Source organism: Choloepus didactylus, chromosome 1 (genome assembly GCF_015220235.1).
Source record: "Choloepus didactylus isolate mChoDid1 chromosome 1, mChoDid1.pri, whole genome shotgun sequence".
Taxonomy (NCBI): Eukaryota; Metazoa; Chordata; class Mammalia; order Pilosa; family Megalonychidae; genus Choloepus; species Choloepus didactylus.
In genome coordinates this window covers 9,037,071-9,050,801 of record NC_051307.1, presented here as the reverse complement: position 1 = coordinate 9,050,801, position 13,731 = coordinate 9,037,071, and the positions used below count along the sequence as shown (strand labels likewise).

The window sequence follows — 13,731 nt, the reverse complement described above, 5'->3', positions numbered from 1 at the left end:
CCATTGAAAAATGTGAAAACCACACTGAGCTCATGGGCTGTCCACAAACAGGTGATGGGCAGGAACCGAGCCAGGGTCCCCAGCTTACTTTAATGGATGTGTTGGCAGTCCAGGGGGGATTTACCTGGAAATGAGCTGCTGGGTCCGGGACAGTCTGAATCATGTCCTTAACAGACCAATTCATTTACCAGCCGTTCAGAACCTGAGGCAGCTAGAAGACAAAAAGGGGCAACACAAACAATAATAAACAACTACATTTCTATGTTTTATTTTCCATTAGGATTGAAAACAATTTGTAATGGTAAAAAAGAATCACAGTGTTGCATTAAATTGTTTTCCCAATAGCATCCTTTAAGGTGTGCGTGGTCAATGAACTGCCGGGAGAACTCACTTCCCTTCTGTTGGGAACGTCACTTACTTTTAGCCCCAACAGAATCCCATGTCACAAGCCAAGAGGAATCTGGTCCTTCTTGGTCTCAGGTTGAACCCCATCATTTGCAGTTCACACAGACCATTTTGCAAAGGCCAATTCTATGAAGATCGCTTACAGGGAGAACTAAAACATGAGAAGTTTTTCTGTTATACTGAGAAAACCGGACTTTTGCATTCCCACCAAACCAATGCCCTCTGCACATCATTTTAAGCTTCATAATTGGATTCTTTGCCATTCAGTGAGTGGTCATGACTGGCCACTGGGCCAAGGACTCCCATGGGCATCTTCTCACTTCACCCACCCATGACTCTCAACCAGGTGAGGACATCGAGGCTCAGGCAGGCATTGATTTGTCCCTAGTTAATAAGCAATAGAACTGGGTTGCTCTGTCTCACTCCAAGGCACATCAGAATTCTGGTTTGACATAATTAAAAGGTTTGGGCCCATACTTTGAAGATTCTTTATTTTTCTAAATTTTTTAATGAATTAAATTTAGAAGTGCCCGTACTCAAAGAATTTTGCAGAAATAGGATTCAGATGATAAAGTGACATATCCAGTTGTTCTCTGTCTGCCCCTTCCCCTCCCCGGAGCCACTTTCCACTTTGCTCTGCCCTGTGCTGTCCCCCACCCCCCACCCCCATTTTCTAGACCAATTCAGCGGCGCTCCATCCCCTCTGGCCACTGTTGAGTTTGGTCGGTGTGGCACCATCTGGAGACCAGGTGCAAGAGGAGAGGGGATGGGGGTATTTCTTCCAAACAGCCCCTGCTTGTGCCACATGCCCACCAGGCCCCCCTCCCTGCTCGGCCTCGGTTCTGGCCCTGGCTGGGTTCCAGGTGAACTCTCCTGTCATCCATCATCAGGGAGGCCCCCTCCAGGGCCCCAGGCTCCAGGAGCCATCCCCACCCGGTCTCTGCTTCTAGGTGGATCTCACCCACCAACTGTTTTCTGGCACTAAAAACACCTGTTCTAATTTATATTTTTTAGGAGCTATCACTCTCTCAACTATCATATGTTGTTATTGTCGTTTTCACCTTGGTAACGTTAGCCTATGGCTCTTAGCACTGGTAAACCACAAAGCAAACACAAACAGCTTGACTACAGAACTAGAGAAATAAGCCTGTGGCTGAGCATAATATTGCACGGATGTTGTAAAGTGTGCACAGGAGTCCTAGCTGTATCTGTTTTCTGCCCTTTCCAACTCTCATGGTACAAACTCCTCCACTTCCAACACAGCTCAGCTCCCCTCCAGGCCTGTCCAGCTCAGTGTCGGTCCCTCCACCAAGGCTCCTGGGGTCCTCCACACACCAGGGGAGCTTGGCTGGCCAAGACGACGACAAACTTCAAAACCCAGAGTTTGCTTTTTACCATAGCCACATTGCTAGGTCTTAGAAAGTATGCAGTTTTTTCTAGACCTGATGCAAACCCCTTTGGAGGATCATGGTTACTAAAAACCCAAAAGGAATGAATAGCTGTCTTGAAAACAAATTTGGGTAACAGTTGAAGGCAATCCACGCTCGTGGTGCACTAATGAGAGTTGGGCCTGGGAGGCATGGAGCCAGGGTAAAGGTGTCAATGGGAACTGGCTCTTCGGGCACAGGAATCCTTCTGCTCCCCCTGGGAGAACTTGCTCTGTTCCGGGGGATAGCAAGCCATCCCTGGGCCTTCCTGACAAAAGGAACTGGCAACATCGAATGCATGATTCCCACTGTAGGGAACATACTGTTCATCCTCTGTGTTTTGGCAGAACCCCGGGGGTAGCTCCCCTCCCCACACACACGTGCTGCTGGGGGAGCCTCAAGAGTGGGAGCTTGTCCTGCTTCCCTCGAAACTGGATTGACCTTGAGAACGCAGCACAAGAGATGATCTGGGGGTCCTGAAACCAGGACTTAGGAGGACCTGTTGTAGGTTGAATTATGTACCACAGAAAATTTTAAAAAAAAAGTTCTTAATCTTAATCCATCCCTGTGGGTGTGAACCCCTTGTAAATAGGACCTTATGAAGATGTTATTTTTGGTTAAGGTGTGGCCCAACCAAATGAGGTTGGGCCTTAATCCTATTACTTGAGGCTTTATGAAGACAAAGCCACACAGAGAAGCAAAAACTGGAAGTCAAAGAACCTGGAAGAGAAAGGAGAAGATGCTGCCAGTGCAGTGCCATGTGACAGGAAAGCCAAGGACCCAAGGATCACCATCAGGCAGCCCCAGAATGCTGCAGTCTTCTGGGAGAAAGTACCACCCTGCTGATGCCTAGGTGTTGGAACTCTCCTAGCCTCAAACCCATGAGCCAGTAAATCCCCACTGTTCCAGCCATCCCATTGTACTGCATTTGTCTTAGCAGCCAGGAAACCAAGACACTTCCCGTTCCCGCCACTTGGAACCCAGTCACCATGTCCTGAGAAACAGAGGGACATGGCGGAAAACCAAGGCGCTCCATGGGCAGCCCCAGCTGTGCTCCCAGAAAACAGCCAGAGCCCTGAAAGGGACCCCGTTGGACACCCCAGACTGGTCATCACCCAGATGGTGCAGCCGCTGCTGACATCTCAAAGCAGAATTGCCCAGCTGAGTCCAAACAACCACAAAACCATGAGAAATAATAAACTGGTTGTTTTTTCAAGACTACTAAGTTTTGGATTGTTTATTACACATATCATCGAAACACCCCATAGGCATTTTAGATTCATAGAAAGGATAGAGACTAAACATCTTACGCGTTATTGTCACACCGTGGTGGATGACAATGACATCCCTGATTCTCCACTCTTTCCTGTAGCGATACATTCTGCCATGTGACTTGGCGGTCCCTCTCATTAAAGAGGTAGAATTTGGGCCATCAGTGTCACGTTTCAACCAATAGAATACAGAAGTTCAACATGCCATTTCTAAGCCTAAGTCTCAAAAGAGAACTTATGTTCTTATAATTTTCCACCACCATGGGAACATGCCCAGGCTAGCAAGCTGGAGGATGAGAGGCCCATGGAGCTGAGCTGAGTCACTCCAAATGCCTGGCCAAGCCTATCCTAGATCATCTGACAGACAGCCAAAACCCCAGAAATGTGAGTGGGCCCAGCAAAACCAGAACTACCCAGCCAAAGCCAGCTTGACTGGGCAACCCACAGGCTCATGAGCTATTAAGTGCTTATTGTTTAAGTCACCGAGATTTGGGGTGGTTTGTTACACAGCATTTTTGTGGCAATCGATAACTGATACATACTCTATGCCATGAATAATCATGTTACCAAGATTTCTCTTAAACTTTTTCCAGCCAGAGAGATAAAAGGAGATTCAAACAGAAATTTCCAAGGAGACTATCTAACTTTGTTCCAACCCACACACATACTATTTCTATCCAGCTAAGATGCATGATCTCAAACCCTAATCCTATCCATGAAATGAGCAACTTGCAGGCTTTGGAAACTGAAGGGTAACCAAGAAACTCTCTATGAGAAGCCTCCATGGGATTCTCAGAGCCCTTCTCAGGAGCAGCAGAATTCTCACTTTACATGACGGACCCTGAGAGCCTTCTGGGGATTCCTAATAGTGAAATGGACTCAGCATTCTTGACATCTCTTTACATGTTTCAAGACCACAGATATATCAGAGGTTACAACAGTCACTCCACCTGTTCCCAAGAAATAAACTTAATAAACAGCTGTTTTTGTCTCATGCCTTGTATGGGAAAAGTTTTGGGTACTTTCAATGTATCAAAGATAATACAGAATGGAAGTGAAGACATAGACTCCAGACGCCCTACAGTCCCTATCCGTGGTCCTTATCCCCAAGGGATTAAAATGAGGAAACAATACATGCAGATACAGAGGTCAGTCCTGAAAGAAGGCAGCCAGTGGCAACTCCAGATGAGGGATGCGGTTAACATGCCAAGGAGGAGAGAAGTGATTCACAAGGCGAGCCAAGGAGGTGCTAAGCGCAGGGAGAAGCTGAACCTGGGAGAACGAGAGGCATGTGGATTGCCAGAAAGGTGGGGAAGCAAAAGGACAAAAACTCCTCCCATCTCCCCCACATTAGGGGACAAGATATATGAACCTCTTAAACCACTGCCATCTGGATCATCATCAACCAAAGGGATGTAAAAGGCTTTACTGTGAATGGCACTGATCTCCCACCAAACTTATTTAAAAATCAATACACCCATAGACCAGGAAAATGAATGGTCAACCATCCTGTCCCCAGCCTCCTCCCCTACCAATATCTTTGAGTGTTTCTGGCCTTTTTTACCATTTGGGAGCCATTTTATGGATTGGGGCACTTGTAACTTACTTTTTTAATTTTGCTTTTTAATATAAATTTCCCAAATTTTCAGCAGTTGATGAACAATGTAATAGCTTCTATCACTGTGGGAGTCTTACTTTCTATTTTACCTGTCTTTGATCCCTTGCAGTACTGTTATCTAAGTTACCTAAACACCCTTTCTTTACTATGTGTCTCTCGCAATAAACTCATTTGGTAATGCACATGTTTATATTTTTGTGTTTCATGATTCAGCATTATTTCATTATTGAGTAGCTTGAAAAATAAAATGTACTGGTATTCAACAGAATTGTGCAGGTTGTCCTTCTTTGTTCTTGTATTCCAAGTGCCAACATCTTACTAAACAGAAATAAATACCTGACTTGGGTTACTTTTCCAATAACTGCATAAAATGTGGACTGGCACACAGCACCAAAAGGAAAGGAAACCTGTAATTAGGGAGTCAATACTGCAAAATGGCTAAGGGAAGAGGGCTGGGGTAAAAGTATAAGTGGAGGCCCCCAGCCTGCACCCCCCACCTCTCTTCTCTCCCCAAACCCAGATCTGTGTCCTGGATGCAGGGGGCCTCCCCAGACTGCTCCTCAGTCGCCCAGGGGTGCACACACAGTATCTGCTAAGAGGCTGGACTCCGGAAAAGAGGCCTGGTTGGCCCAGGAGAGGCTCAGGGCAGCTGGGCAGGACCTCTGGGTTTCTGGAATGGGATGGGGGGTGGGTGGCCCTGGAAGGCACAGAACCCAGGACAGCACTCTCATTGCTCAAGTCCAGAGTGGTGCCAGAAAGAAGCACAGGTGAGAGTGGCTCCAGGATGGAGCTAGGACCTGCCATTTTCCTCCTTGGAAACTAGACAAGGCTGGCTTATCCTCTGGGAGGCTTAGTGACATCTGTAAAATGGGGATAACATTATCTACTCCAAATCAGCATTCATTCGTTCACACAAGTGTGAATGGAAGTTTGGCCAGTCTCAATTCTAACTGGTTAACACCTGAGTAGAACCAGTTTGGCCATCTCCCCAGTCCGTCCATCCCATAGGGCGTCTGTGAGGGTGAAACTAAATTATCCCCAAGAAACCTCTCACAATGCTAGGTATATAGTAGGCACTTTATAAGTAGCAATCATTACTAAGAAAGCAAGAATATTCCAAAGGGACGATTTTGATAGGATTCAAAATGTTGCAGCTTTCAGAATGATTTATTGCTAATTTTCATAAAGGCTCTTTGTCAATTGACTAAACATGTCCTTAATTTTAATAAGGGAATTTCAAATTTGACAATAAGCGGTCATTAAGTGAAGACATTTTAAGCAACGGGGCTCTACGCAAACTCATGACAATGAAGTCCGTTCATTCAATGACTTGGTCCTTCGGTACACAGTTTCAGGTGCGTGGGTACTGGGCGTAAGAGTCTTTTACCAGCAAAACCCTACCATAAAGCTGGGGGGACCCGATTCCTGCCCAGCACCCAGCACTGTTATTCGAGTAGTGGTCCCCTAAGTGGAGCATGGGGTGGGGGTGGGCAGAGGCAGTCCAGCACATGATTTAAGGAGGCACGCCCTCTTAGACTCGTGCAAGTGCAGGGCCAGCCCCTGAGAGTGAGCGCCTCCTTAAATGTTGTGCCTCGCTTGCCTCCCCTAGTCCCAGGCTAGTCCTACCTGCCCCAGGTAAGCAGAGCAGGCAGTGGGCGGTGGAAGAAAGTATGAGAAATCAAGTGTCCTTTTACCTTTATCCGAAAATAATAAATCGACGTTCTTCAGTAATATGCCTCATCTTCCCAAATGAATAAAAATACCTCTACCAAATGACTTGCTCACATTTTTTAACTGAAGAAGACTGGAGGCCACTGAAAGCTGTGTGGCCTCAAGAACCATGTCCAGTTTAATTCCATTAATTCTTACAGGACACCAACCTGCTCAAGGTGCCTCCCAGGCACACATCCACGCGTGACAAGCCCTTCTCGGGAGATTAGGTATTGTCCCCTTTCCGAATCACTTCTGGCTTAAGTTTGGCAAAAGGTTCTGTGGTGCCAGTGCTATGCGAGCACCGGTAGAACGCCCACCGATCCCGGAAGGCTTTCCTGAGACGTCTGACCGTCCCGAGGAGCTGGGGGGCATGTTTTGGAGATAAAGTGCTGAAATCATCCAACCTAATTTTTTTTTCTTTTTAATGCATGGTTCATGACTGCAGAGATGCAGTCCCTGTGTGTGGCTCCTGAAACGAGGTTTCCAGTGGACTCGGGTGAAATATCTAATTATAACTAAATTTAGTAGTATGGCAGGAAAAAATCACAAAAGCACAGGTCTGCTGCCCTTCCAGAAGAGGCAGAAGAGAGTAGAAGGCAGTAAAGAAAGGAGGAGCTGAGATAACTATAGTCCCTCTAAAGCAAAAATTTTTTAAGACTGCACAGTGTTGGGAGCTGGAACAAGAAAATTCTGAGGAAAGGGTCAGAAGACAGCTCCAATGGGGTCATGTAAAACCAACAAAATCCCTCAAAGTATAGCTAAGGACTTCAAGAAATAGGTTTTTAAGGTTTGAAAAAGCACACACATACAAATATTAAAGACAAAACATATTTACATATTCACATATTTTAAACATTCTTGACTAGCAGGGGTAGGACCAGTTATTTTCTGTTTTACCTTTGACTGCCTTTGGTTCTACCATCTTTTCTCTCTGCGAGTCATTTGCTTTGCTTTGGGGCAACAGGGCTTTTCTTGGGTCTCCAAAGATCTTGGAACAAACTGAAACAGAATTAAAATACATTACACCTTATTTTTCCCAAATGGCAGTACCGAGGTTCAACTGTGCATTTAGTGTCAAATCCATCTCTTACACATTATTAACTGCTATCCTGAAAGGGAAAAGAGTTTAAAATCTTTCCCTTAGTTAAAAAAAGGGGAGGTGGGCACGACATTCTACTCGTCTCAGGGAAACTCAGCATTATGAAGCAAAACTTAGGAAAGAAAGGTCAAGCCTGAACTGGCATACTGAAGCACACGTATACTTTCGCAAAGAAAATATTTTGAAAATGTTTTCCTTTCCTTACAGCCCCCAGCTTTAGTTATAATGGTTTCCCCAGATTGTTCTTTTAGCACTTTTCTCTGCTCAAAACAAAAAGCAGGGGTGTTTATAAAACATCCTGAGACCTGTAATAAAACCATTGTTTTAGTCCCAGGGAAAGAAACCACCCTTCTAATTTGTAAATGCTCTGAGAATCAGTTCTTCCAAAAGACGAGACTACTACAAAACTAAAAATATGCCTGGCGACACAACTCTAACTAAAATCCAATCTCTCTCTCCCTTTCTCCCTCAATCTCGCTCTCTCTGTCTCTCTCTCTGTCTCTCTCTCTCTCTGTCTCTCTCTCTCTCTCTCTTTCTCTCTGTGTGTGTGTGTGTGTGTGTGTGTGTGTGTGTGTGTGTCTGAGATACGGGAATTTTTACTTACATAACTTTCCAAATAAAATATCCAATCCCGGAATATTATTATATTTAGTAGAAGTCTCGCAACATGACAAATTTCGAATGGCAACTGCTTCAGTTGGAAATATTTTCGAGTTAGCAAATGCTTTGAGTATTGCATCAAAATCGGTATATGTAATGGACAAAATAAAATGCTTTAGAAATTATTTTGACAGGTCAGCCAACCCCCCACCCCACGCACGACGCCCAGCCAACTCCCAAAGTCTCTGTGTCTGTGCATTAGGGACATTTAATCCAAGGTCCAAAGTCCCAGCAAGGGTTCTATTATGATAAGGAAAATACTTGAAACATGATAATCTGGGAGGAAACTCAGGATAGAAAATTGCATATATAATATGATTCCAATATTACAAAAAGAAAAAAATAGATGAAAGAAAAGAGGGAAGGGAGAAAGAGGAGGATGACTCGAAAGAAGCACATGAAAACACTAATGTGACTGGCTTCTAGATTGCTTATGTTGAGTTACGGGGGATTTCTTCTTTATGGTTTTGGTATTTTCCAAATTTTCAGATCCAAGGATATTCATCTTTATAATCAGACAAAAACCTATAATCCTACACATGTTTTCAAAGTGTTTTCTTCAAAACAGTTCATTGCTTTTAGCATCCCTCCTTACATAGTGGAATGACAACCTCCCATGTTCAGTGCCACGATGTTCAACAGGAATGTGGAGGCTAATGGCATATTAGATCACTCTTTGTGAGGCTGCACAAATCCTAATTTAAGGAAGGAGTTTCCAAATTTCTTTTTCTCTAAAGCTAAAGCTAAAGTCAGTATTAATTACTGCTTGCCTAAATGCTTTCCATGGACAAGTGGTAAAAATCATGGTTAGTTTCTAAAGGCTGCAAAAAGAATAAAAGTTCAAAAAGCATGGGCTAAGATTTCCTACAGTATGTCATCCTATGGTACGATTTTGTGCCAAATCTACTACATTATGCTGAAAGAATAACTTGATTTATGATTGAGACACTGTTGGACTTGATTTAAAGAGAAGAATAAAGCCCAGAGAGATTCTTTCAAGCATGTACAATGTGTATTTTTATATTAGTATTATAGCAGTGTTAATATTTCATTTATCCAGAGGGCATTTATCTGACAAGTTCAATTATCCATAACACAGCTGAGAGGCCACAAAGGATCCAAAGAGATGTCATGAAGTCTGGAGAGAGAAGCTTTGCCAGAGAAAGGCACACAACCAGCCACGTGAGGTAACGGCTGGCCTAATTAAAGCAAAAAATCAGAAAATTATGCAAACTAGATTCAAGAACTCAAAGAATACAGTCATCTGAGAACTCTGGCATGAGAGCAACCAGCTCAACCCAGATCAACAGCCCCTGGGACACTGTGAGCCTGCAAGTGGAGAAAGCAGGAATCCAGGAACCACATAACCTGTGATGACCCCTCCCCAGTCCTGACACTGGTGAGATGTACAAAATACTTCACCCCCCTGGACTCGGTGATGCTCCCTACTCTGTGTTTTGAGAGGTAGACGAACGCATGTGATTGTTAGAAAATTCCCATTGAAAATAGATAAAACCAAACACATTTAAGCACCTGAAGGATAAGCTTAATTTGCCAAAGCAGCCGTGGGATAGCAGAGGGAACATAGGGCTTGGAGACTGAGATTTGTACTCACCTACCAGCGGCCAGGAGATCCTCTCTCGGTCTCCGTTTGCCCATCTGAAAACTGTGGATAAGAGGGCCTAGCTCACAGAAAAGTGGTGCAAGTCAAACTAGACAGCATTTGTGACAGTGCCAAGTGGGTAAATGCAAGGCAATGTTATATTCAAGGACATGCAACATCCTCATTCCCCAGTAATGCTGGACAAGAGATTTTCATGGCTACCATACGCCAGCAACAATAAACATTTGGTAAACCGAGGTTGGTTACTGAGAGGAAAGAAAACTAGATGTCCAGTGACAGGGTAAGCAGCAGTGCCCCTTCCTAAGAGGAGCCCCATCCCCACCAGGAGCACTGGGGGAGGGCGGGAACCGTCAACTCAACGGTCGTGGTAGATCTGTTGTCACACATAGCTCCATACAGGCAGCAACGGCAGCAGACACCACAACTGCCGCTTCTCTCTTGCAGAAGGACTCCGAATTTTGTTTGGGTGTGAAGCCCATGTGCACGTAACTTGGGGAAGGCTGACCCTGCTCTAACCCCAGGGATAAATCCTATAACTGGGCACCCATTCTTCTGCCACGGATTATTCTAGAAATGGATGTGTGATATAATTCTGGCTAATCCAACACTTGGGGAAAGTGAGCTAGAGGATTCTGGGAGAAGTCTCTTGGCTGATGAAGAAACGCACAAGATAATGTCCTGTCTGTGTGACACGTGGAACTGTGGCCACCATCTCAGGACCATGAGAGAAGGCAGCCCAAGGATGAAACCAACATGTGTGGATGTTTCGGGAAAAATGAAGGAAAGCCCCTGGGTTTCTACTTAGGGTGATGAAGAGCAGAATGATCCAAGCCTGAAGACACCTCACCTCAGGACTTCCTGTTACATCAGATAAGTTTTCCTTATTAACTAAACTGTTTTGAATTGGGATTTTTTGTTGCAGTAAAACCATCCTCCACAATATAATATCTATGTTCAAAGGAATCACTTTCAGATCTTTTGTCATGTGCAAACATACCCAAACACACATGCTGAATATGCTCTTTGGTTCTAGTTTCTCAAAAAGTTATCTTCTTGAAATGACCTCAGTCCATAAATCTCCCTACTTAGAAAACTAAATCTAAGATTTGGGATGCAAGTAACTAACATCAAGATAAGTGATCTATCTCCACTTATATATATGTTGGATGACTAGCTACTGGAGGTGATGTAGGACCTGTGTGTGTGATGGGGGATTATCGTTTCAGTTAAATATCTGACTGGAGGAAGAATACGGTGAGGGACATGAGAGAGGTACAAAAGAGGCAGCACAGTCCCATCTAGCTCCATAGAATGGCAGTGCTTCTGCAGAGGAGTCAGTTTACAATGAGGTGATGAGAAGTTGACATTTCAGTGGATGGGGATGGGGAGGAGAGCACGCAAGGAAGAGGAAACAGATGAACAAAGGTATGGAGGTGAAAGAGTGTACTCCGGAGAGGCATGCTGAGAGAGAGTGCCTTCATCCTTATAACCACCCTGGGCACACAGTAAGAGCTCAGAAATGTAAATGACTTGTCTCTGGAATTGAGGAGAAGTTCTAATGGTATATATCTCTGCCCAAGATCTGAATTCAATCTGCCTTTCAAATCCATTCATCAACCAATTGTCCCTCCATCCATCCATCCATCCAACCATTCATCCACACATCCATCCATCCAACAAGCACTGACTGAGTTTCTTCCAGGTGCCAATCATCCCACGAGTTCACAGTCTAGCAGGAGACATAGTCATGAAGGAACAATCACAGAAACAACTCCTCCATTCCCTCGTTTGATCCTCTACCACTGGAGTGTAGGTTGGTTGAGAATCAGAGCCAGCTGCAGAGCTTTCTGAAAACACAGAATCTTCAACTATTTTTCTTCATTCTTAATTAGAAGTGGCAGGGATGAGGTGTCCAAAGTATTCTAGGTGGGAGGTATGCAGGCTGAATAGGATTGAGGACGGCACACTGAAAATTTGGGGGACTGAAGGAGAGAGATAAAATAGCCCAGCATACAAGAAGGAGCAGTCAGAGGATTAAGAAAAAGTTAGAAAGAGCTTAGTCATGGAAGCCAAGAAAGGACATTCAGAAAAAAGGAAATAATTCACAGCATCTGATCTGCAGAGAGATTAATGAACATGAGAAATTCATTCAACCAACCACACTTACTGAGAATGGGTATTTGATTCGGCAAGGTAAAAGCATTCTGTAGCTTCTAAAGATGTCATTGGTTCAGAGTAGCAGGAGTAAGCCTGTTTCCAAATGGTTCAGTAGCAGGTGGTTGGGATGATACTCATGAAAGGAGCTGAGCAGCAAAGAAAGAGGAGAGAGAGGTAGTTCAAGAAGAAGGCATCCATGGATTCATTCATAAATCCAACAAACATTTATCAGGCACCTACAGCATTTTAGTCATTTCTAGCAGTTAGCGATGCAACAAGGCACAAGACTCAGTCCTGCCCTCAAGGAGTTTACAATCCAATTATAAGGTTTCACCTTACTGGTTTAGTTTGTTTGCTAGGGATGACAAAGTGGCTGTGTTTACAGGCAAGATGGAAGGAGCCAGTGGGATAGTGGAGAGAAAGAGGGACCAGCGGAGCTCTAGTCTGGGGAGGAGAGAGAAGATAGACCAGGGCACAGCCCCACAAGGTTGGTGCTCCAGTTTGTTAAAGCTGCCAAAATGCAATATACCACAAATAGATTGGCCTTTGCAAAGGGGATTTATTAGGTTACAAATGTACAGTTCTAAGGCCATAAAAGTGTCCAAACTAAGGCATCAATAGAGGATACCTTCACTGCAGGAAGGCCGATGGCATCTGGAACACCTCTGTCAGCTGGGAAGGCACGTGGCTGGCATCTGCTGGTCCTTTGCTCCTGAGTTGTGTTGCTTTCAGCTTCTGATTCCAGTGGTTTTCTCCTTAAGTGTCTGTGTGTTCTTACTTAGCTTCTCTGGGGCAAACTCTGGGCTTCATCCCTCAGCTTAGCATCTCCAAACATCTTTCTGTCTCTCCTGATTCTAGTTTCAACAGCTGTCTCCAAAATGTCTCTTGGCATTTTCTCTCTAAGTGTCTGTCTCTGAGCTCTGTTCAAAATGTCCTCTCATAGAGGACACCAGTAAACTAATTAAGACCCACCTTGAATGGGGGGAGTCACATCTCCTTGGAAATAATCTAATCAAAAGATCCCACCCACAACTGAGTGGGTCACATCCCCATGGAAACAACCCAATCAAAGGATCCCTTCTACAATATTGCTGCACCCACCAGAGTCAATCAAGAGAACACAGTTTTTCCTGGGGTACACAACAGCTCAAACCGACATAGGTGGGGTCAGCTCTGGAAAGTAGGTTCAGAAGACACGGCACGCTGGTAAATGTTTAACAACTTCCATGGAGTAAATATTCCCATTGTGGTCAGTTTCAAAGAACCAAGGGAGGATCCTGAATTAGAAGATGGGAAGAGATTCACACAATTGGCTCATGTGAGTTCTTGGGAGCCAGCTCCAGCACACTTGTATTCCAGAAGCTCAGTCCCTGGGACTAGTCACTTATGAGGAAGACAAAAACTGGGGAGACGGAGTTCCAAAACGAGAAGCATGGCCTCTTACATCACATTTGCATGGTTGATGAGGGTGGGTCAAGGAGCAGGGGAAGCCTGGGTGCTGTAAAATTGCTTCCATATAAGCTCTTGTATTTCCTGAACTGATCAGTAACCCACAATTTTGTTTATGGTTTTCTTTCTTCAATCTGACATTGTTAGTGTGTGTGTCCATTTCCCCTTGTAAATCACGGTACTGCTAATGTGAGTATAAATTAGAATTCAGTGAGGCAATTCTAGCGATTTTATACAGTTCCCTAAAGAGTCTCCTTTTACTCTAAGTCATAGAGAAATGGCGCAAAAATAAACAAGAGCAGTTGTGC

General features: G+C 44.5%; 1 protein-coding gene across 1 annotated transcript in view; it reads right to left on the bottom strand.

Moving 5' to 3' along the window:
- Positions 1 to 186, bottom strand: part of ERG (ETS transcription factor ERG) — a 199,640-nt gene extending 199,454 nt beyond the window's left edge. The window contains exon 1 of the mRNA XM_037831557.1: positions 125 to 186. Coding sequence (XP_037687485.1) covers positions 125 to 184 — 60 coding nt within the window. The 5' untranslated portion in view covers positions 185 to 186. The remainder of the gene's footprint in view (positions 1 to 124) is intronic.
- Between the last annotated feature and the right edge of the window lie 13,545 nt (positions 187 to 13,731).